Genomic DNA, 24,799 nt, shown 5'->3' with positions numbered 1-24,799 from the left:
CAGCGGCACAACAAGTCAGCAGAACAGCAGTAAGGAGAAGAAGCAGTCAGCAGTAGCAGCACCCTATACTTATCATTAGTGTAAGAAATGAAGCTACACTTTTCTCACAAAAAAAAAAAACAAGAAAGCTTGAATTAAGCAACACAATATAAATTAAGCATCAGTAAAATAGCAACATCCATACCTTTCTAATTAGATGCAAAACTTTCATCTATCACCTCTTTACCAATTTCAAGGACGTCTTCTTCAATATCACAATCATAACCACGTAACCAATTTTGTGTGGTAACCAACGCCTCAACATTCTTAGGCAAAAGTGCACTCCTATACTTGTTTAAAATACGACCACCCATGCTAAAAGAAGACTCAGAGGCTATCGATGTAATAGGAATGGCCAAAACATCCCTAGCCATAATAGCTAATATGGGGTACACATTAATTTGAGATTCCCAATACTTGAGAACATCATAATTCTGCCCTTCAATTTGATGGTTGACAAGGAGTATTCAAATAATTATCAATCTCCATCGATGGTCGATTTAGGCTATCATCAACATCAACATCCTAGAAAAGTGCAAAAAATATGCTTTTATTAAATAATAAAAATTAAGACATATAATTATTATTTTAGTAAACCACAATAAACAGAAAATGATTACCTTGAATATATCATCATCATCCAAGAGACTATTTGATTTATCAACCCCAATAGGGATGGAGGGGGGAACAATTGTACTTGACTTAAAACCGGAACACATAGAAGAATAAAAGTTATACAACTCCAAAAGAGCATCTTTAATCACCTTCGCCTTTTCAACACATGCCTCCTCAACATAAAGCACTTTCAACATATCGTCAATCGAAAAAGCTTATAGCGAGGATCAAGAACAATAGCTATTGAAAGGATCAAACTATAGTCATCCCAATAGCCCTCAAACTTTTCAAGCATAACTTTTGCTATGGGTGCAAGTTTAGGGTCTATATGGGCTTTAGTTATTGTGTGCTCAATTTTCAAAAACACTAGCAAAATACAAATTTGCGGTAGGATATTCAGAACCAGAAAATAACATAGTGATTTCATAAAATGGCTTTAGGAAATGACATATTTTTGCAAGGGTATCCCATTCATCATCCGAAAGTTTGAATTCATAACCCATATACTTATCGATAACCACTTTCAAGGCTTCCTTTGCTTCTAAAGCTTTTCGGAGCATCGTATAGGTGGCATTCCAACGAGTCACAACATCAAGACGTAACTTACCGTTAAATAGACAGTTAACCTCAGAAAGAGCATGCTCAAATTGAGTAAGTCTAGAGTCCGAAGAATCAATATATTTACAAACCTCACGCAATTTTGAACACTACTATCAACTTCTTTCAAACCTCTTTGAACAATAATGTTCAAGACATGAACTGAACATCGAATATGAAAAAATTTACCATTACAAGGAAGAGGAGAAGTCAACATTAAATCTTTCTTCAAAAGTTTAACCATAACATCCATAGATCGAGCATTATCAACAGTAATTGCAAAAGCTTTACCCTGAAGGTTCCACTCCCCAATAAGTTTAAACACAAATTTTTCTATCTCAACACCAGTATGAGGAGGATCACAATATCTAAAATTCAGAATTTTAGACCTTAGACACCAATTTTTATCAACATAATGTGCAGTTAAAGTGAGATAACCTTGATTAGTGCATGCTGTCCACAAGTCACAAGTGAAGCTAACTCTACCTTCAATTCCAGAAAAAGATTGCAACAACAAGGACTTAAACTTATCATGCTCAGCAATACAATATTTCAACATAGTGTTTCTACACACATGCTTCACATTAGGATTCAGATTCGTAAAAACTTCCCTAAGGCCATGATGCTCCACAATATTTAAAGGATAGGAATGCAAAATTATAGCTCTAGCAAGCAATTTTAAATGACGAGTTTGATTAAACGTAGGATCAACAACACTTTCAAGATTTGCAGGATGATGTATATTTTTACCCATGCATGCCTTAGTATGAGCTTTACAAGTGGAAGTACCAGCCTTACCTGGTGCTTTATATTCATTACCGCAAACATTGCATCGCGCATATCTTATCGGAGCAAGACCAACAATCTTATCAAAAAAGGTGTAATGCCTCCACACATCTGATGTTCGTCCACGCTTACTACCACTAGTGGTAGTGACTTGTTGCTGAGAAGAATCTTGATTCTGAATAGTGTTTTGAGAATCTGAAGTTTCTAAATAATCTTGTCTGTCCTCATCATAATTTTCATACCCTTGATCCATTGCTGAAAAAACAGGATCAAAACAACACATTTTAGCCTTATAACAAATAATTGTCCCTATCAATGCTAACACATTTAGGTACTTTTTACACTCTAGTTAAGAGTCGAAAACCCATTACATTGAGATGTACACTTAATAGTGAAACCAACAAATAGAATAGAGAGTGAAAAGTCATTAATCCCATATTATTTTTCTATAAACGCTAATAAACTCATATAATCAAATTTCAGTAGCAACCCATTAATTTTTAACTACCAGAAAATTAAATAAGATGAACCCATATTATATACTATTACCACTAACTTACAATTATACAATTATATACTCATTAAGGGGAATTATAACTATAATAATGCAAAATGTAGTGGACAACTATGTTATATAGTGTGGTAGCTTAGAAAACCTAAATTTTAATGTCAAATTTGATTATTGGTCTTTCACTCTTTCCTGTTCAATTCTTTAATCTTGATTCATTTTGATTGATATGCAAACAATAATGCAAAGCAGTCAAGAAATACAACCGTCAAATACTAACTAACTTAAGATAAACCACTAATCAGAGTTATACAGTAAACCACTAAATTACAATTATACAATTATATACTCATTAAATCAACTACAACTTTAATTCTTCTATTTCATAAATCAGATTAAATCAGTTGCAAGAAGTACGAGGAAAAGATATATCATACCTGGACAAAAAAAGAGAGATTTAGAGCAGCAACAACACTGATAAGCGAGGATTAGAGCAGCAACAACACCGATGAGTAGCAACAACGAACGAAAGGTGCCGTGAATGAATTAGGGAGAATTGAAAATGAATGAGAGAGACGACAAACGAAGAGGCGCCGTGAATGACTGAGTGAGATCTGAGAGGAGATGAGAGAGAGAAAGAACTAGGAGGCGTGAAAGTGAAAGTGGAATTAGGGTATCAAAATGGTTGAGATGTAAATCTAACCATTGATTTTTTAATCTATGGTTGAGAATGGTGATCCGTGTGTGTTGTGGGGAAAAAAAGCTAACCGTAGATTGTTTTTAATCTATGGTTGAGAGTGGTGATCCGTGTGTGTTGTGGGAGAAAAAAATTAACCGTAGATTGTTTTTGATCTATGGTTGAGTCTGATTAGATGATGTTTTGTGTATTGTGTATTCATTTGATCGGGATCAGTCTCCAAGACGCGTATTAAAACATCTACGTAGTATATCTTTATTTTCATACAAGTAAAAATTATAAAAACGTTATATTAATAAAATATATAATGATACAAATTTAAAAAGATCACTCATGAAGTCATGACTCATGACTCATGAGTCTCGTGACAAAATTAAGTTTTACTATTTTATAGATTAGTGGTAATTTATGGTCATTATTTTCAAAGTTTGACCCCAAAAATGACAAAGGGACAAAATAAAGGGACGGATGGAGTATTAAAATAATAGTTAGAGATGGTGTAGATCATTATACTTAAACTACACGAACAATGATCCTAATTTAATTTAAAACAACAGCTCAAGTTATTGATCCAATCAAAATAATGTTCACTAATTTATAACTTTGTACTAATACATACGAAGTATTTAACTATGAGATGGTTAGATGCTATGCGTTAATGTGTACATACGATCGATTGAACTAATCAATATTACCTTGTTAATAAATCATTAATGTTTTCTTTCATTACACAAATCAAACTACTTTGTAATATCTTCATAATTTCATGAAAATATATAAAGATAAACGAGCCATAATTATCAGTCTTGTTGATTAATCAAGTATCGAATTACCAAATTGCAAATTTTCATTTAATAAGAACTCATCAAATCATGACTATGACACTAGTATTTAAATGATTAAATAAGAAACATATAACAACCTAGTTGTAAAACAATAATACATTAATTCACTAACTTTTATAATCTACTTCGTAATACACTAGTAAGATCAATATGACTAAACTTGAAACAGAACATGATATATATTTATAAAATCAATGTGAATTTGTTTATAATATGATGCCTAAATATGAAATGATGAAGTCTTTACTTTATATAAAACTTGTTAACCAGCAAATACTATCAAATTTCAAACCAAAACCATTTAACTGCCCAAATCCAAACGACTCGATAAACAATTGATTTTTTGAAACCGAAAACCGACCCGAATCGTAATTTAGTAAACTCGGAATGGAACCGATCCGAATAACGTTAAACCGCAGAAGAACCAAACTAGTTATAAATTGAACCAAAAAAGAACCGGATCAGTTATAAACTGAACCGAAAAAAACCGAACCAGTTATAAACCGAACCAAAAAAGAACCGAACTGTTTCCAACCCGAAACCGCTTCCAACCCGAAACTGTTTGAACCAGGATAAAACTGTTTACACCGAACCATTAACAAACCGCAACCCGTTTGCATCGAACCGTTTACTACCCGGACTGTTTACAACCCGAACCGAATTAAAACCGATCAAGATTAAACCGAAACCGAATCGAACCGATAAATATTTAAACCGAACTGAAACCGACCCGCGAGACACTTAAACCGATTTAATACCGACCCGATTTAATACAGAACCGATTTCAAACCGAACCAAACCCGAACTGTCAAACCGTTTGACAGTGCTAGCTGTATATATACCTAGATTTTACTTCATATACTATATATATGATTAACTGCTCACGTTCTTGACTTTCTAATAAAGGATAAAGTAAGTAATAATAAAAGCACTTGCTAATATAATTTTGCTTGGTATGCATGCAGGCAGGAGGAAAATGGTATGAAGTAGAAACCGGAAGAAGAGATGGAGTTGTTTCACGTAAAGATGAAGCACAAGCAAATATTCCTCCACCAACAATGCCAGTGCCTCAAGCCATAGAATTGTTTGCTAGGAAAGGACTCAACAAACATGATTTCGTCGTTCTTTTAGGTAAATATTATCATTTGTAAGAACTTATATTAAAATCAAGTTGTTTCATAGCTAATCTGTATACATTGTAATTACGGGTGGACATACTGTTGGAACTGCACATTGTCACTCATTCAAAGAGCGTTTATACAATTTCCGAAATACCAACAAACCAGACCGATCCATTAGCCCATCTCTTCTCCAACTTCTGCAAAAGACATGTCCTCTTAACAGTAAAACTGACAATGAAACATTCCTAGACCAAACAACAAATAGCCACTTCAAGATTGACAATGCTTACTACAAGCAAATTCTAGCACACAACGGCGTAATGGAGATTGATCAAAACTTGGCATCAAATCCCTCTACTAGAGGCCTAGTTATCGGACTAGCCAAAAGTCCTAATCAATTCCTAGACCAATTTGGTCCGGCCATGGTCAAGATGGCTAGGATTGGAGTTCTCACAGGCAACCAAGGGGAGATAAGAAAATCTTGTGGTTCCGTCAATTAGTTAAAGTTTTATTTTCTCAATCCAATTCTAATTTTTGTTCTTTGTTATTTGTTATTTGTTGTTGTCGAGGTTGTCGTTGTTGTATTAATAGAAGGTGGGTCGTAGTTGATATGCATGGGAAGCTCCATGTGATAATGCGCTGAATTAGATTCATCATTGCATCACCAAGACAAAAAATGTAGGGACAAATTTTTGTTCACCTTTATATGTGCCTTTATTCTACGGAATAGTCAAAGAAGCTAAGTTTTTCAATTGTGTTTGCTAATACGTAAGTACGCGACACAAATAAATAGTGTTTTGCCTTTTGTTTTGCTTTCTAATCCTAATTTTCTTTTTTTAAGAAAAAAAAAAGAAGTTACGTTTCATTATATTTTTTGCCGTTTAGCATTTTTGAATCGACAATATCAAGTACGGAGTACAATATTATTAGCCTGCATCCTAACCTTACTTTACTCATAGGAGTGACTCACAAAATAATTATATGCAATTGTAGTGAAAAAAATCAGAAGCAATTTTTATTTCAATTTTCGAAACTCTTCCCAATATTTCCAAAGTAGATGTTATGAGAAAAATGCCCGTGTAATATAACTAATAACTAAAGATGGGTGTAGACTGAGCAGGTATATATGCGGGTGACAAACTTGACACAAATATAACTCGACATGGCACCACCATATCATAGCCATATAAACATGAGGATGATGAGCGAGTGTTAAACAAGTAATACTCGTAGAAACTTGAGGAAATGAGTTCTAATAATCTTACACATATTCTTACCAAAAATGAAATTTATTTCTTTTTATTTATTTTTTTATATTTTATTTTTTATTAATCTATATGTGGATGACGTGGAGGAAGATCCACTTCATAAAAGCAAAGTGTTAGTTACTTAAGGAATGTAATTGTTTAGGACACTTTTTAATACATGTTGTAGAAAATTAGTATACATACAACTTACAAATTTTCAAATTAACATTTATCCTCACATTCTGAGATTAGTGCCATTCATGACTTCTAGAGATTACATTAAGAATTTGATTGTGACCGAGGACCTAAGCCAAACAGTACGTCAAGCATAATCTACATGTATCGACTACAACTAAATAGTCACATACATCTTCCTTTTAAAGATGCCTTAATTACCAATTTTGGTCTGCCACGTATACTAAACCACATATTTGAACATTAACATAACTAATTATCTAATATATATCTTACATACGTATGTAGAATTAGCGAGCAAAACTGTATTTGTATAAGATATTTGAAAAATATTTATTATAACCAACTCAACAATAATATTTTTACATAGAAATGAGATAAGAAGCTAGAAATATTGATGCATGTGAAGGCAGTGAAGCTATGAAATAAGACAAGTAGTACGTGAAGCTAGAAGAGTATAATGCATGTGATGTTTTATTACGCCGTTTAATAATTATGTGTTTGGACTTTGGAGTAGTGTCCCTTTCCTAGCAGCTAGCTCAATAATTTAATTTTTATTAATTTTTTTTTTTTTTTTTTTTTTTGGTATGTCACAAATTAAATGCATTGGCTCTACTTACTATTCACCTAAGAATAATGCATTATGTCTTAATGGAAATGATGAAATTACCGTAGAAAAATTCCTAATCATATTAGTAGATGTCATTTTAAGGCTGAAAATGTACACATTAATTAATACATCATTCGTTGTGCTAGGTTATATAGGAATTTAGGATCAGATTGATTTCACTTCGAGTCATCAAGGTTCGAGCATTTAGGGTTTGCTAATCAAATATATATGACCAAGGTAGCTAGTTTTGTTAGGTTTAGAAATAATATGGCAGCAGACAACCCCTCTAACTATGCATATCATTTGAAATTAAACTACTACTCCATTTACGTACAATAGGGAAACTCTCAAAATTTATAGAAAAGTTGATTAGAAAAGTGCAAGCTATATATAGCTTAGATGCTTTACATGCAAATATAAATACTCCATCCGATTTTTTTTAATTGCAACTTTCATGAGTATTGCGATTCACGAGGCAAAAGTTAAGGGGTATGTGGTAGTGGGGTTAATTAAAGGTGATTAAAGTGTGTAGAGAGAGAAAGTTTGGCCCACCACTTAGGAAAGTAGTGGTAAAGTAGTGAGTAAAATACTTTAAAGTAGTGTGTAGAGAGAGAAAGTTTGGCCCACCACTTGGTAAAGTAGTGGTAAAGTAGTAATTTTAAGGGTTTTTGTTTACCCAAAATAGAAATAAAAATAGAAAGTTGCATTTAATTTAAATCGGACTAAAAATAGCAAAAGTTGCAATTAAAAAAAATAAGAGGGAGTATATAATCAAGGTAAGTTTTGAGCCAGCTATATGTAAACTAAAATACAATTTACCCAAATTATAATTTTATTTTTATCTTGTAAAAAATTAATAACAAAAGATAAAAGTTAAAGACATTCTTAGCAGATCATATGTGCTGGGATGAAGCCGTTGAACCGTTCAAACACGTACAATAATGATTACGCGAAACCCAAGTACTTTTGCATATTGATATAAAACCATATAATATACAAAATAATTCACATTTTGTCACAAATCCATGTGCCATTGCCCTTCCACCTAAGCCTAATTGCTAATTATATATTTTTAAGATTATAATTTTGACTTGGGAAAAACAGTAAATCCGTGTCAACTCTCTAATACAAGATCAATGAACTTAACCCAACAAATGAATAATAGCTAAATTAATTCATGAAGTCAGTAAGTATGTCTGTTTTGGGATGTACCAATCATACTTTTGGCATGATATAAGCCAAAATTATTCTTTCTAAAGATAATTAAGCTATAATAATGATAAGTAGTTGATGAGGGGATAATATAATTCACGTTCATAACATTATTCAACTTTGTATAAACTTATCCAATCATAGTACTAATATGCATATTATTAAATCCAATTGCTACAATTTTACTTTTAAGTATTATATATAGCTTCACTATAAATAAGGGAAAGTTTCTAAGCAATTCTCATCACTTGATTGATCACAATAATCACCTCATCTTTCTTATAGCTAAAAAAGTAAGGTACAAGAAATGATGAGGTGTACTTCTTCGGCAGCTTTAGCTCTAGGGCTCATTCTTGTGACCCTTATTAGCCCAAAGTTATGGGCAAAAAACTACAAGTTGGCTACTATAACGGGAAATGTTGGAACTACAATGTCGAAGAGATCGTTTTTTAACGTAGTTAAGGCTAAATTTGCTAGGGATCCAACTATTGTTGCTGGTCTCATCCGATTACAATTTCATGATTGCATTGTTAGGGTAAGTAATAACCTGTATTGATTTGGTGTGATTAATTTGGCACGGCAATAAACTAATCTTGTGTTTATTTCTTGTTAAAAGGGATGTGATGCATCAGTCCTACTCAATGGACCAAAAACAGAGAAAACCGCATCACCAAATCTTAGCCTTCAGGGATTTTATGTCGTGGACGCTGTAAAGGCAGCTCTAGAGAAAGCTTGTCCAGGAGTTGTCTCTTGTGCTGATGTACTTAATATTGCTGCTAGAAGTGCCGTCTTTTTGGTGAGTAATGTAACTCATTTAGTTTATATTAACCACGACCATTTTTTATCAATTTTATATTTATACAAATTTTCCATATATAATTGTAGTAATTAGGAGTATCTCTCTAAACAAGAAATAAACACAAGATTAATTAGCTTATCACCATACCAAATCAATTACACCAAATCAATTCATTTTTTGAATCAAATTATTAATCTAGCTTATCCCATACATTCAATTAGGCCGGAGGTAAATGGTATTTCGTAGAAACAGGAAGACGTGATGGTTTTGAATCACATCAAAGTGAAGCCATTGCAATCTTCCATCAGAAAATATGCAAGTACGTGACGCCGTCCACCTTTTTGCTTCAAGAGGACTAAGTAAGGAGGATTTTGTTGTTCTTCTAGGTACGTTACTTACTAATCTTTATCAAAATATTCTACCATATAACTATCTTAGTATGGGTACAACAATCTCCTGCACAATCGATATATAATAACAATGTCATCATTTGCACAGGAGGACATACTGTTGGAGCTACACACTGTGACAAATTTGAAAGCCGTCTATATAATTACCACAACACCGGTAAGCCAGATGCAAAGATGACTTCCAACATGCTCTACGCCTTGAAGAAGACATGTCCAAGGAGGAGTAAAAACCAAGTTTATTTCAAAAACAACCCTAAGAGTCATTATCGCATGGACAATACTTACTACAAGAACCTATTGGTAAACCAAGGAATTCTTGAGATTGATTCAAACATTGCAAGTTCTCCCTTGACCAACAGCCTTGTGAAAAAAGCTAGCTTATGCTCCTGGTTACTTCGAGAGTAGATTTGGTCCAGCCATGGTTAACATGGGCCGAATCGGTGTTCTCACCGGAAAGCAAGGAGAGGTTAGGAAATACTGCGGTGCGGTTAACCACCACAAACATTGACGACATTGCCAATTCCTTTCGTTTATTTGGAAGACATACATAAGCAATTCTTAATTCTTTTTGTTAATTTAAATTTACTTCGTTATTTTTGTCATAATTGTAACGTTTTTTTATTTTATTTAATATTTATAATTGAGTCTCTCCTAAAAAATAAGCAATAATGCAAGCTGGAGGAGATTCTAACTTTTATTTTAGCTTTGAGAGTTTTAATTTATATATAAACATATATACATAAAAAAAAATTTAAAAAAAATGTTGTTAATGTATTCGGATGATTGATTTACTTAATGTTCGATTATATCAAGTGATTAACATTATCTAAAAGTTAGAGATTTGATGCTCTGCAACAAATTAATGTCATCCCAACATATATCAATTCCAACTATTGGATTAATAAAAATAATCCAACAATATAATTAAACTTTGTAGGATATATAATTTAATTATAGATTAATGAGTATAAGACCAGATCATGATTGCAATAATATGACTTGTCTCCTTAATACCTTGCGGAAAAGCTGTTTGACAGTGTTAGACAATTGTGCTAAACCTTTTTTATTTTTTTGACAGGAGACAATTGTGCTAAACTATAAAATAATAACCGAAAGAAGGATTTTACAACGATAACCTAGATAAATATACTAATAAAACATAAACAAAATGTTCATTAAGCATCGTCAATCATTCCATAATCATAACTAAACGTGAAACTACAGCCAACATCGTGTCACACCATATGTTTATTATGTGTAGACTTTTGTCCGATCCAATGGATAAGTACGTCGAAAGTGTACGTGTATAGATTAATCATACTTTTGATTAAAAACTACTCCCTTTGGGTATGAGCACCCTTAATCTCGATTAATATGTGTCAATTCGAAATTTGGAGAATTTATTATTGTAAGTCATATTAATTGTTGGGATAAAATGACCTATTTTTTCATCATATATGTACAAAAATCAAAACTTATGGCACGATCATATGTAAGTTGAAGATTTTTTCGAATTGAATTAACTTCTGAATATAGCATGCATAATTTAATTTACATTAATTAATCTTATAATATATGAACTAATAAATATGCTTAATCGATGATGTCATTTTTTTTTTCTTTCACCAGCCCACCTTAAAGAGGAAAGAAAAGTGAATAAAGAGATAGAATAATTAAGAAATTCGGAAAGAGAGAAAAGTAAATATAATAAGGAGGACATATTTTGTTTGTAAACTTGAAAAAAAAATGTTTGGTACCATTCAAATATATTGTTTGAGAACTAATGAATTTCAAAGGATGAAATAAAATAGAGATTAGATTATTATATAAATAAAAATGATTCCCATTGTATTATAAGCCGTTTGTTAATACAAACAAGGAAAATGGAACTTACATAGTTCCATATAGATATAATTCAAACACTTTGTTACTCCAAAACAACATATCAAAATCAAAGACAAATGAAGAAATGTAATGAAAAAAACGAACAAGTACATAAGAGCTTGAATTAAAGAATGATAGTTAAGCCGTCAAATAAAAGTAACACCAGGGACAACGACCATGCATATTGTGGTACGTACGTACGTTTGTGTATTAGTTGTTACGACGGCAGTTCCTCCTGACCGGACCCTGGGTAAGGACTCCAACCCTACCAAGATTGATCATAGCGTAACCAAATTGGGTAGCAAAGTCCCCACTGTAAGCCAACCTGCTCACGGTACTTTTAGTTTGAACATCGCTTGCAATTCGTTGATCAATTTCGAGCACACCCTTGCCTAGCGAAAATCGCCTTGTAGAAACCATTGTCCACCCTGTATTCACTTCCTACAGTTTTGGTCGGCGTAAACAAAGTTGTTTGATCCAGTGCTAGGACATCTTTGTCGAAACGACGTAAGGGTTGCTGAATTCATAGATGGATCTGCTCTACCGGTGTTCTGGTAATTGTATAACCGGTCTAGGAATTTGCTACAGTGAATGGCTCCAACGGTGTGACCACCTCCTGTAATATATAAGTTTATAAATATGCATGCTAGTTTTTAATTTGTAAATGAAATAATTATATACTAAATCAACTTTGTTAAAGTATTTCTTTGGATATAATTACTATACCTAGGAGGAGCACAAAATCATTAGCGCTCAATCCTTTGCTACCGAATAGTCTAATTGCATTTGAAACTGAGATTGTTGGTGGAGGAAGGTTCTTCTCAGCTTCAGTAATAGATGAAAAGTACCCATCTTTTCTTCCAGTTTCAACAATGTACCAATTTCCTTGAGCCTAGAAAAATCATTCAACACATTATGTGTTAGTAGATTAAATCATCATGTCCTAACACTATTAATTTCTCAATTTTATAATCCAATGACAAGTAACGTTGCAAAAACTAGCTAGTTTGTGTAATGCATACCAAGGCAACCGCGACTCTAGTTGCTACGACAATGATGTCTGCCACAAGAGACAACTCCAGGACACAATTGCTCCAATCTTGCTTTGATAGCATCGATAAGTTCATAACCTCGAACGCTACCATTTGATGGTGCATTTTTCTCCGCGTTGCTTCCATCTAACAAGATGGATGCATCACATCCCTGCTCAACAAAAAATGAAATACTCGTACATGTTAATCTATCATTTACAATTTAACACTCCGTAATATCTAACGTGGATGTACATAACCATGCATGTTAATTAAGGCAACATTGCATTAAATTACTACATACCCCAACAAAGCAATCATGAAATTGCATTCGAGAAGAGCAGCAACAATGGTTTTATCAGTTTGGTAAGCTTTAGAAACTATATCGTAAATAACACTCTCGACATTGGCGCTACATCTTCCAGCATAGTAATTTTGCTTCAGCTGACCATAAGACTGACCGACGAGGGTCATACAGAGAAGAACAATGGCTAGTGTCGTGGTAGAGGAAGAACTTGTTCTAGCCCTAGCCATTTTTTTTTCTTTTTTTTTTTGTATTTGTAATTTTTTTGTATTTGTGTTTGTTATTATGATGTAACAGAAATATTGATTTGTATTTATAGAGAAGATTTTCTATGAAGTAACGAACTTGGCATGATGTAACGCTTGGCTAGACGACCAAGTTTTTTGATACATGTATGCACGTACGAATTGTTTCAAATCCAAATAACGTGCATTTCACTAAAAAAATTCAACCATAATACATAGTCAAAAAAATTTCAATATTTTTCTACCAGTTGACAATCCACAAATAGAAAGGCCATTCTATTTTCGAATCAATGACTTAGTTTGTAGAACCGTTATTATCATATTTTATACAAGTATTAATTATTCCAAGTGGGATAATTATATCATTTTTGAAGGATTTATATTGTCTACCACTATGTCTCTAACTAGCCTACAAGGGCTAAAATCATACATGCACCTTAGTTGTGGGTTGGGGATTGGTGGACAAACATGATGTATTGATGTGGCAACTTCAAACATTGACTTTGAGATGGCAATTGGTCAAGTTATGATTTTATATAGTTGACTTAGTCCACAAGTCAAGTAAAAAAGTAAAAACCGAATAGATTGATAAAATTTATGACGTATACTTATAATATAAGAAAAAATTATTTATTCTAATCTCGGTTAAAAAGTTTGAAGTTTGACCACAAATTCTCACAAATATACAAGAAAAAAAATTAAATTTAGTCATATTGGATCTTGCTAAAATTATCTCATTGTAGCACATCCATATGTGTGAAAATAAGGCAAATGGGTACCTAAAAAAAACATATATAAAAGATTACAAGTGATGTGGTTTCGGCTTTAAGCATGAGCACCTTGAGCAACAGCTCAGGGCCTCACATTTTTCTTTTAAATTTTATTTTCATTATTTGACTAAAAAGAGTTAATTTTTTTTTTTTTGAAATAAAAATTGACACGGAGTATAAAATTCATGCAATGTTAAGTACGCTTATCGTAATTTTGGTGGACTATTTAATTCAAAATTTATGAATTATTTGGTCGATATATTTTCCTTCGTCCCTTAAAGAACGACTCTTTTGCCCAAATTTTAGTCCCTATATGTTCATCTCATTTGCATCAAAATACCCTCTAATTTGCAATAATATTTGTGCAAAATTAGCGCAACTTCCCATGTAAATTTTACTTTTTCCATTTACTTTTATTTCTTACTTTCTCTACTTTTTTTACAAATTCCATGTAAATTTACCTTTTCAATGTACTTTTATTAGCTCCCCATACACTTGTACTCCCCACTTAAGTTTCTTAATACCCGTGAAAAATGCCCAAAAGGGTCATTCTTTTAGACATGGAGAGAATATTATTTACGAAAATTTAACAAGAATAATCCAACCTTTTGTCCATTCTCCCTTATTAATCCCACCTTTTAATTAATCCTCATTAATCCAACGACATTTGCCCCCATTTTTCTCACAACAACCCTTGTAGGTCACCAATCCGGTACAACCGATTATAAGTGCTACGTGGAACTTCCTAATTGGTTTTTTTTTTATAATTTACTTTTTTTTTTTAATTTTAATATGTAAAAAAAAACACCCTTCTTTCTTCTTTCTCTCTCTTCCCCCGTCACCAGATTCACCACCATAGCCACCACCATCCTTCTTTCTCTCTCCTTTCCTTCCATGGCCTCTTCCTCTATTACCACTTTACCTCCCCTTTAATGTACCCAACAAAAACACCTCCTCTAGCCACCACAAACCTACAACAACCACCACCAACACACATGCCACCACCAACACATACACACCACCACCACCCCTCACCTCGCCGTCAACCGCCGCACAGAACCTACAAACCCACTCATCCCACACAACCGCCGAACCCGGCAAAACCCTGGTATAATTAAAATGAAACCCACGCTCACACCCATCACAAACCAACCTCTCGGAAACCAACGCGTTCGGCGGTTGTTAGGATGAGGGGTTATTTCGATGGTGTGGCAGTGGGTTTTGGGGGGCTGAGCTCCTTCCCCCTTTCTGCTTCCCTACCTTCCTCCATTCACCACCCTTTACAGAGAGAAGGGGGTCGTGGCTATTTGTACGGTGATGGCAGGGGCTGCTATGGAAGCAGCAGCGGCTGATGCAATTGGGGTTGCGACGGTGGTCGTGATGTGTGGACGGTCAGTAGGCGATTGATGGTGTGCTGATGGAGAGACGCCGCTGATTATGGAGGTTGCGAGTGAGGGAGCAGGGGAGGTTGTGTGTGGGTGTTGAAGGGAAAGGAGGCTACAGGGAAGGGGAGGGAAAGCAAGTTGGCTGAGGGGGACGGGCAGTGGCATGTCTGCTAGGGAGAAGGGGCAGGGGTGGTTGGGGGAGGAGGAAGAAAGAATTGAAGGGGAAGATAAAATGGAGGTGGAGCTTTGGGTGGTGGTAATGGAGGAAGATGATGGCAAATGGTAAGAGGAAGGAGATGGAAGGGATGACCAGTTGTTTAGGTAGCCGGTCATTTGGGTGTGATATGGGAAGAAGGGGTATAAAGGTTGGATTAATGAGGAATAATCAAAAGGTGGGATTAATATGGGAGAACGGACAAAAGGTTTGATTATTCCTGTTAAATTTTCTTATTATTTATGAAATACGACTCAATTGTTTAAGGACCTCTTTTTTTTAGTTTTCGCTCTGGGCTAAATAATTCAAGTTGGGATTGAAGTGATGAAATCGGTTAAATAAATATTCTATTCCACAAGATTATCAACACATCAGAAACATATTTGTCCCTAGCGAAGGTGTGGTAAAGGAATCTCCACTCCCAAATTGTCCCTAGCAAAGATTGCATGTACCACCTCATAATTTGAATGCTCTTTCCTTTTAACTAGGCTAGTTTCTTGTGTAGCTAACAATATACTATGTATGTAAAGATTGATATCTTGGACATGCAAAATATATTCTTTAAGAAAAAAAAATCCTAAACTTAATTAATAAGAGAAAATTAAATTCTACGTATATTCTCTAACAAAAACTTATAACTGTGTCATGTCCTCAATGCTTCCCACTATTGTAAATAAACACAATCATCCAATGAAAAATTTATTCAACACTAACTTGTGTAAATTTTGAATATTGTAATCTTCCAATATGAAGAACAATAATAATCCAAGCACAAGTTTGAACATTTAAGATTTTAATCAACTCAAAAATGATTAAAACCAAAAATTAGTTCATTATGGAATTTAGAAAGCTAAGATCCAACTAAATAAACAATTAAAGATTGAACAATTTAGGGGCTTCAAATATACATTTTCACCATAAACATTCACACTCCAAGAAATTATTTTGCAAAAATGTGAAATTGCAAGTTTATGTGAAAAATGAGCTCACCAAATTAAGCACCAATTATGACTTCATAAACATGCTTAATAAGGTTTATAATTGCAGTAGATTTAAAAAAATTTCGTCAAAAACGAAAAACCCTTCAAAAAACCACTTTCTAAGTGGATTTTGGCCTCTGGAACGTGTTTTTTAAATACTTTGTGGATAAAGAACGATTTAGAACGTCGATTCCACCCAAACTTCACTATTTTGGGTCCAAATTGGGGTTCTTTAGCCAAAATTAGCATAAATACGAGATTAAACTAATTAAAAAATGAGCTTCTAATCTAATTAGAAAGCAAAACCAGAAATTTAAATCCATTTAAATCACCTTAATTAATTATTAGTCACAATAATTAAATGCATGCGGCTGTGATACCGCTGTTGGGTTTTGCGGTGTCTGACACCGCGCGGAAACAAAACCCGCCCAAAGATCCATGCATAAATTAAAGCAACTAAACATGCATGCTAATATTTAATTAATTAAACACATAATTAATAACAACAAGAGAGAGAGAGAAGAAAAGACGATCATACCCTTGATGCGTGTTTTTCACTTAGCACGAACACGAACTCACGTACGGAGAAAGAGCCTCAAATGCGACCCCTCCAACGCAGTCCACCCGCGTGCCCAAACTTGGCTAATATTACCGCCTAGAGCAATATTAACACTACTAAACAAGAGGATCTCTTTATAAGGTTTTCTCAATGGAGATGCCTTTTATAGAGTTCAACTCTTGCAAAGTATTCCCAAGATAGGGAGGCCTTGGGTATTTATAAGTGAAGCATCTCCATCCCCTTGATTTCCAATCAATGTGGGACTTTTGCAAAGTTGAGAAAAGCTAGTATTTAATTTAATTCTAAAATAAATTAAATAGCTAGAACAAAGAGTCAAGCAACAAGGGGCAATCACATGGGAGTGGTTAAGTGAGGACCAGAAGGAGAGCCACATGGCCTCCTTGATCCCCAAGTCACCAAACCCACCAATCACAATAGCATATGACCGGTCAACACCCTTGGGCACCAAGGTATGGCCGGTCAAGGCCATTTGACTTGGCTTGGGCTTGCTAGCCATACCGCAAGCCCACTCGGCTGGGCTGCTCTTGCGCGCTGCTCGGCATGGGCCTGCTAGCACGCACCGCAAGCCCACGCAAGCTGCTAGGCTGCTGTACGTTGCTCGGCTGCCATGTCGGGCTTGCTAGCAAGCCTCGCTAGCCATAGCTCGCTGTGAGCTTGCTGGCATGCCGTGCTAGCGGCCTGTTGCAAGCTGCCAGCATGCGGGCTTGCTAGCCACGCCATGCTGCTGCTCGTTGTTGCTGCTCTCGCAAGGTCGCACGCCCTTGCAGGTTGCTGGTGCTTGCGGCAGCATGTGCTATATAACCTAGCCCTCGTACGGTTAGTCCGATACGAGGTTAGGGCTATGCACTTTGACTTTATAATTCGTTGTTTGACTTATTTGTACGTCTCGTCAATTTCTAGAATTTAACTTGACGTTCGGGTTCGACACTCCAAGCTTGGAATCCGACGTCGGAATACGTATCCTCTAGTTTGACGTAGTAATGCCTTCAGTTGAATTCATCACCTTAGTTTGGTTGCACGCTTGGGTGTGACCCATTGGGTTCAATAAAAGGAAAGCTATGAGATTAATATAACTAATCTCACTGATCGGAGATGGCCTCTAGCGCGATTTTCCGATCACTTGACTTCACTGAATAATTAACTCTGTAATTAATTCCGAACCCTCTATCGGAATAATACACTTGTTCGAAGGACACCAATCCTTTCATTTAAATACTTGCTCCATTTCTTCATGCGCGGAGTTTTAGGAAAAATTGGAAAAAGTAATAAAATATGGAGGTAGCTAGTGGGATAGGTGGAAGAATAAAAAATTGTAAAAAAAACCAAAGTAGTTGAGAGAATTGGATGAGAGAGAATATGGAATCAATAAAATATAATTTACGTTGGGTCCACTAGTTGAGATAAATGAATTAAATATTGTAAAAAATTTCCAAATAAGAAAATGAAAATTGGAGCAAGTATTTAAAAACGGAGGGAGTACTACGTATAACGTATTGTAATACTTACCACCTTTTATGTCATACAAGTATATATTTTGGCTTTCCATCATCTTTTGTTCATTTTTTTTTTTCACCTTAGACTACTTTACTGTCTTAACTTATAATTTGTAAAAATTCTGACTAATCTCCAACAAATTCCAAAATAAGATTTGGAGAAATTTTCTATATAGTTAATTTTGGTTTAATTGAAGTTCAACTAAAGAGCTAGAATCAAACTACTCGCTAAATTCATTTTTAATATATCTTCTCATTTAATGTTCATGTTATCAATTGGCAGGAGAAAAAGTTAAAGTACGTGCCGACCTTTAAATAAACCGATAAACTTAAAGTGGTTAAACATTTAAAGGTGTTAGCAATGGACTCAAGGTATGTTAAAATAAAGTATTCAAATTGTGGTAAAAATTAAATCATGCAGATTGCAGAGTGCTCTCTAAAAGAATAGAGGGGACACATTTTGTTTGACAACATGTAAAAAAGTATAGAGTGTGTCAATCTTTTGTGTAAGAACTAAGGAGAAACTAACAAGGAAAAATATGAAAATTATTACTTGTATATAAATGAAAGATCAATTCCCATTGTATTATATACGCCTTTTGTTAATACAAACAGGGAAAATAAGAACCTATATAGTTCAAACACTCTGTTACTCCTTAACAAAAATCAAAATTAAAAACAAATGAAGAAATGAAATCGTAAAGAAAATTAACGAACAAGTTCATAAGAGCTTGAATTGAAAGAGTGATAGTTAAGCCATCAAATATAAGTAACAACGTCGTTCGACAACCATTTAGATTGTGGTGGGTGTTGTTAGTTGTTACGGCGGCAATTCAACCTAACTTGACCTTGTGAGCCAGTAAGGACACCGACCTTACCAAGCTTGACCATAGCGTAACCAAATTGGTAGGCAAATAAGTTATCGGTCCAAGCCAACTTGTTCACTGAATCCTTGGTAAGTGAATCACTTGCAATACGTTGATCAATTTCAAGTATACCCTTGCCTTGTGCAATTGCTTGGTAGTAACCATTGTCCACCTTGAACTCACTTCCTACAGTTTGGTCAGCGAAAACAAAGTTGTTTGATCCACTGCGAGGACATCTTTGTTGACACGAACTAAGAGTTGCTGAATTCATAGATGGGTCTGGTCTACCGGTGTTCTTGTAATTGTATAGTCGATCTAGGAATTTGCTACAATGAATGTCTCCAACGGTGTGACCACCTCCTATAGTATGATCAAACTCATCATTAATTAAGCTAGTTTTATACTATCTCCATTTCATATTTTTTGTAACTTTAGAATATTTTATATCTCACAAATAATACCCCAAGGTAGTCTAAATCAACTTTCCTAAATTAAAGTGTAGTTTTAAAAATATATGTTATCAATAAATAATTATTCAAAGTTATACCTAAGAGGAGCACAAAATCATAAGAACTCAATCCTTTCCTATTGAATAGCGTAATGGCGTCTGAAACTGAGATTGTTGGTGGAGGAAGGTTCTTCTCAGCTTCTGTTATAGTTGAAAAGAATCCATCTCTTCTTCCAGTTTCAACATCGTACCAATTTCCTTTAGCCTAAAAGAATCATTCAACATATTATGTGTTAGTAGTAGATTTTATCATGGATGTCTTAAGTTTATATTTCTCGAATTTCCAATATATAATAAAATCAAGTACTACTTGTATGTATAATACATACCAAGGCAACTGCGACTCTAGTTGCTATGACAATGATGTCGGCGCAAGAGACAAGTCCTGGGCACACTTGCTCCAATTTTGCTTTGCAAGCATCGATAAGTTCATAACCTCGAACACTGCCATTTGATGGTGCATTTTTCTCCGCGTTGCTTCCATCTAACAAGATGGATGCGTCACATCCCTTTCCACGGAAACAAATTATACTTGTTAGCATATCACATCGAATGTAGCTTATAAATTATAAAAATATTTAATTTACCCCAACAAAGCAATCATGAAACTGCATTCGAAGAAGAGCAGCGACAATGGTGTTATCATTTTGGTAAGCTTTAAGAACTATATCGAAAATAACACTTTCGACGTTGGCGCTACATCTTCCGTCATAGAATCCTTTCTTCAACTGGCCATAAGACTGGCCGACGAGGGTCATGCAGAGAAGAAAGATGGCTAGTGTCGTAGTAGAGGAAGAACTTGCTCTGGCCCTAGCCATTTTGTGCTACAAATTAAATGTAAATGCTTTATTATTTTTTTTTTATATATATTTTGGTTTATATGAATTACAAGAAATGGAGTTTCATATATATAGGCCTAAATGCACGACCTGCTAAACACAATTCTGGGCTAAAAGTTGCTAAGTTACATGTATGCACGACTTGTGAGAATAATTAACGTGCATTCCACTATAAAGTATATATCGTACTAAATAATCGAAAAACTAATAATTTTAAGTTTTTGATCATCAAATGACAATGATCTTCAAAGAGAGATTAATCTTCTACACTAATTAATTAATTATTAGTAGAATTATCTTAATTCTTATTATAATTAATATATTTAGTACCTAATTACAATAAGCCTTTCTAGTTGAGAGTTATGTTGATATTATATATATAGTATTATTGATTGAAATTGTTTACTATTAATTATGTAATGTCAACCACTAATTTGCTGTTTTTTTAGTTTGACTAGCCACGGCCTCAAACCATACAGCCTTATTAGAGGGGATTTAGACTTTCGGGAGTTATTTAAAATTCATTTGATAAATCACTCCTAAATACGTACTACACACACCATGGCTTCTAATATAATATGCCACCACCACCCGTATATGACCCTGTCCTGGCCTAGGCTTGTTCGGTACAACTATGCACCCCTTACCATCACAACCATATGGTACCATATGACACTAAAATTATGTAAGTGACTGATACAATCTAGAAAGGAGGTGGATACAATCTAGCTTACACGTTTTTCTAGTCCCTCGTTCCATGATGGAGCTAGAAACTGGGATCTTCATCGTAAATTATTGGTGGCTGATGGGGAGGGATCGATTTTATATATTGATTGTCATCCAAGATACATGTTTTTCTAGTCCCTCGTTCATGATAAACACATAACAATTCTTTAATAACACTCTAAAAATATACAAAATATATGTCTTTTTTAATTTGTACGTTTAAGTCAGCGACCGGGTGTTTCTAAAATGACCGTGAAAATAAGTCTGTCATAACGACTCCATTGTTGCCCCTTGATAATGGACTAACCACTAATTGCTAGGCAAAACCTTCCCTCCTAAGGATCAAATTTACGTACGTATGACTTTTCGATGGTTAACATAAAATTGCAGCTTGTATAGATTTCATTATTTCAACCCTATAATTTTAAAGAGTGTTATGTGTTTGACCATATAATAACTTTAAACAATGTACTAATAAACTTAGAGGAAAAAATTCAACGTTTAATACTCTATCAAAAGAAATAAAAATATATCATATTGAAAAAACAAAAAAAAAAAAAAAAAAAAAAAAAAAAAAAAAAAAAGCGTTTGTGGTTTTCTTGGATCTTTTTACAGCTTTGGTGATTTAAGTTCTACTATACCCATGCAATATTCTTATTACCAGCCCACCTTAAAGGGGAAAGAAAAGTGAATAAAGAGATAGAATAATGAAGAAATTCGGAAAGAGAGAAAGTAAATATAATAAGGACATATTTTGTTTGAGAACTAATGAATTTCAAAGGGATGAAATAAAATAGAGATTAGATTATTATATAAATAAAAATGATTCCCATTGTATTATAAACCGTTTGTTAATACAAACAAGGAAAATTGGAACTTACATAGTTCCATATAGATATAATTCAAACACTTTGTTACTCCAAAAACAACATATCAAAATCAAAGACAAATGAAGAAATGTAATGAAAAAACGAACAAGTACATAAGAGCTTGAATTAAAGAATGATAGTTAAGCCGTCAAATAAAAGTAACACCAGGGACAACGACCATGCATATTGTGGTACGTACGTACGTTTGTGGTATTAGTTGTTACGACGGCAGTTCCTCCTGACCGGACCCTGGGTAAGGACTCCAACCCTACCAAGATTGATCATAGCGTAACCAAATTGGGTAGCAAAGTCCCCACTGTAAGCCAACCTGCTCACGGTACTTTTAGTTTGAACATCGCTTGCAATTCGTTGATCAATTTCGAGCACACCCTTGCCTAGCGAAATCGCCTTGTAGAAACCATTGTCCACCCTGTATTCACTTCCTACAGTTTGGTCGGCGTAAACAAAGTTGTTTGATCCAGTGCTAGGACATCTTTGTCGAAACGACGTAAGGGTTGCTGAATTCATAGATGGATCTGCTCTACCGGTGTTCTGGTAATTGTATAACCGGTCTAGGAATTTGCTACAGTGAATGGCTCCAACGGTGTGACCACCTCCTGTAATATATAAGTTTATAAATATGCATGCTAGTTTTAATTTGTAAATGAAATAATTATATACTAAATCAACTTTGTTAAAGTATTTCTTTGGATATAATTACTATACCTAGGAGGAGCACAAAATCATTAGCGCTCAATCCTTTGCTACCGAATAGTCTAATTGCATTTGAAACTGAGATTGTTGGTGGAGGAAGGTTCTTCTCAGCTTCAGTAATAGATGAAAAGTACCCATCTTTTCTTCCAGTTTCAACAATGTACCAATTTCCTTGAGCCTAGAAAAATCATTCAACACATTATGTGTTAGTAGATTAAATCATCATGTCCTAACACTATTAATTTCTCAATTTTATAATCCAATGACAAGTAACGTTGCAAAACTAGCTAGTTTGTGTAATGCATACCAAGGCAACCGCGACTCTAGTTGCTACGACAATGATGTCTGCACAAGAGACAACTCCAGGACACAATTGCTCCAATCTTGCTTTGATAGCATCGATAAGTTCATAACCTCGAACGCTACCATTTGATGGTGCATTTTTCTCCGCGTTGCTTCCATCTAACAAGATGGATGCATCACATCCCTGCTCAACAAAAATGAAATACTCGTACATGTTAATCTATCATTTACAATTTAACACTCCGTAATATCTAACGTGGATGTACATAACCATGCATGTTAATTAAGGCAACATTGCATTAAATTACTACATACCCCAACAAAGCAATCATGAAATTGCATTCGGAGAAGAGCAGCAACAATGGTTTTATCAGTTTGGTAAGCTTTAGAAACTATATCGTAAATAACACTCTCTACATTGGCGCTACATCTTCCAGCATAGTAATTTTGCTTCAGCTGACCATAAGACTGACCGACGAGGGTCATGCAGAGAAGAACAATGGCTAGTGTTGTGGTAGAGGAAGAACTTGCTCGAGCCCTTGCCATTTTTTTTTTCTTTTTAGGAAGAATGTTTGGAAAAAATATATTTTTTTTTTTTTTTTGGATATAACTTACCCAAAATAAAGATCCATATTTATAGAGGCAGTTCGAGGCTACAACAATTGAGTGCACAACCAATTAAGTTGATTGGTGATTGTATGCACGAAATGTTAACGTGCATTTCATAATGTCGAATTAATGCAATTTTCATTACCCAATTGGTAACAAACTAAAGGAGTATCTAGAATATTTTTATTATAATGTATGTCTCTGATTAATTTGCTCCCAACTACGAATATAATATATGCACTCCAAGTTGGGGGACAAACGAATATGACGAAGGACTTTTATTTAATGTGATTTCTACCAAAATTCATGTAAATGAATTATTCGGTTCGATTAATGAATTACTTAATATTCTCAAAATCACCTCTTGATAAGTGAATAATAACAGATCTATATACTTGACTGAAATTTTTAAGGCATGTGTACGATATATATGTAGAGACTTGTCAAATTCATTCTAATGTACTGTGAATTTACAATTTACATTGCAGAGTACTCTCCTGATTATTATTACTCCATTTACATAATAATCGTACATGTTTAATTGCCACTGTACATTTTATTTATATGTATCAGTAACATACATCTTTAATTATGATATAGAAAAAAAGAATTAAAAAAAAAAAAAAGAAGAAGAAGACTTCAATTATACTTTATACATTAGTAAAAATTATAAAAAATTAATATTATAAAAGTATATATCGAGATGAGTTAAACAAATTATCAAATGGATTTTTTTCACGACACGTATCATTCAAAAATTACAATTAGAGCAGTGTGTATGAATAATGTACAAAATTT

General features: G+C 34.2%; 3 protein-coding genes and 2 pseudogenes across 4 annotated transcripts; 2 read left to right on the top strand and 3 right to left on the bottom strand.

The window, feature by feature from the left end:
• Positions 1–4,977: 4,977 nt before the first annotated feature.
• On the top strand, positions 4,978–5,998 carry LOC110697446 (peroxidase 57-like). 2 transcript variants are annotated; one of them, XM_021874814.1, is made up of 2 exons: positions 4,978–5,218; positions 5,296–5,998. In XM_021874814.1, the coding sequence occupies exons 1-2, from the start codon at positions 5,047–5,049 to the stop codon at positions 5,706–5,708; spliced, it is 585 nt and encodes a 194-aa protein (XP_021730506.1). In that variant the 5' UTR covers positions 4,978–5,046; the 3' UTR covers positions 5,709–5,998. The 2 variants fall into 2 exon arrangements, with proteins under 2 accessions (XP_021730506.1, XP_021730507.1); XM_021874815.1 differs by having other exon boundaries at positions 4,979–5,218; positions 5,338–5,998.
• A 2,706-nt stretch (positions 5,999–8,704) lies between these two features.
• On the top strand, positions 8,705–10,207 carry LOC110697450 (annotated as a pseudogene).
• Positions 10,208–11,775: 1,568 nt separating this feature from the next.
• On the bottom strand, positions 11,776–13,397 carry LOC110697449 (annotated as a pseudogene).
• Positions 13,398–19,105: 5,708 nt separating this feature from the next.
• Positions 19,106–20,815, bottom strand: LOC110697444 (peroxidase 57-like). The gene is made up of 4 exons (XM_021874812.1): positions 20,529–20,815; positions 20,271–20,450; positions 19,981–20,146; positions 19,106–19,793 (listed from the first exon to the last, which is right to left on the bottom strand). Exons 1-4 carry the CDS (start codon positions 20,757–20,759, stop codon positions 19,381–19,383), a joined length of 990 nt encoding a protein of 329 aa, XP_021730504.1. The 5' UTR covers positions 20,760–20,815; the 3' UTR covers positions 19,106–19,380.
• A 1,620-nt stretch (positions 20,816–22,435) lies between these two features.
• Positions 22,436–24,201, bottom strand: LOC110697445 (peroxidase 57-like). Its single transcript, XM_021874813.1, has 4 exons — positions 23,708–24,201; positions 23,397–23,576; positions 23,102–23,267; positions 22,436–22,992 (listed from the first exon to the last, which is right to left on the bottom strand). Exons 1-4 carry the CDS (start codon positions 23,936–23,938, stop codon positions 22,589–22,591), a joined length of 981 nt encoding a protein of 326 aa, XP_021730505.1. The 5' UTR covers positions 23,939–24,201; the 3' UTR covers positions 22,436–22,588.
• Between the last annotated feature and the right edge of the window lie 598 nt (positions 24,202–24,799).

This window comes from Chenopodium quinoa, unplaced genomic scaffold (genome assembly GCF_001683475.1).
Source record: "Chenopodium quinoa cultivar QQ74 unplaced genomic scaffold, ASM168347v1, whole genome shotgun sequence".
Lineage (NCBI taxonomy): Eukaryota > Viridiplantae > Streptophyta > Magnoliopsida > Caryophyllales > Amaranthaceae > Chenopodium > Chenopodium quinoa.
Note: the sequence above shows the minus strand (reverse complement) of the source record. Positions and strands in the feature narration are given on the sequence as shown.

Coding starts and splice junctions, on each gene's coding strand:
- LOC110697446 (XM_021874814.1), top strand. CDS start 5,047: ATGCAGGCAGGAGGAAAATGGTATGAAGTAGAAACCGGAAGAAGAGAT. Junction 5,219..5,295: donor TGATTTCGTCGTTCTTTTAG/GTAAATATTATC, acceptor TTGTAATTACGG/GTGGACATACTGTTGGAACT.
- LOC110697444 (XM_021874812.1), bottom strand. CDS start 20,759: ATGGCTAGGGCCAGAGCAAGTTCTTCCTCTACTACGACACTAGCCATC. Junction 20,147..20,270: donor CTAGAGTCGCAGTTGCCTTG/GTATGTATTATA, acceptor TGATTCTTTTAG/GCTAAAGGAAATTGGTACGA. Junction 19,794..19,980: donor TGATTTTGTGCTCCTCTTAG/GTATAACTTTGA, acceptor ATCATACTATAG/GAGGTGGTCACACCGTTGGA.
- LOC110697445 (XM_021874813.1), bottom strand. CDS start 23,938: ATGGCAAGGGCTCGAGCAAGTTCTTCCTCTACCACAACACTAGCCATT. Junction 23,268..23,396: donor CTAGAGTCGCGGTTGCCTTG/GTATGCATTACA, acceptor TGATTTTTCTAG/GCTCAAGGAAATTGGTACAT. Junction 22,993..23,101: donor TGATTTTGTGCTCCTCCTAG/GTATAGTAATTA, acceptor TATATATTACAG/GAGGTGGTCACACCGTTGGA.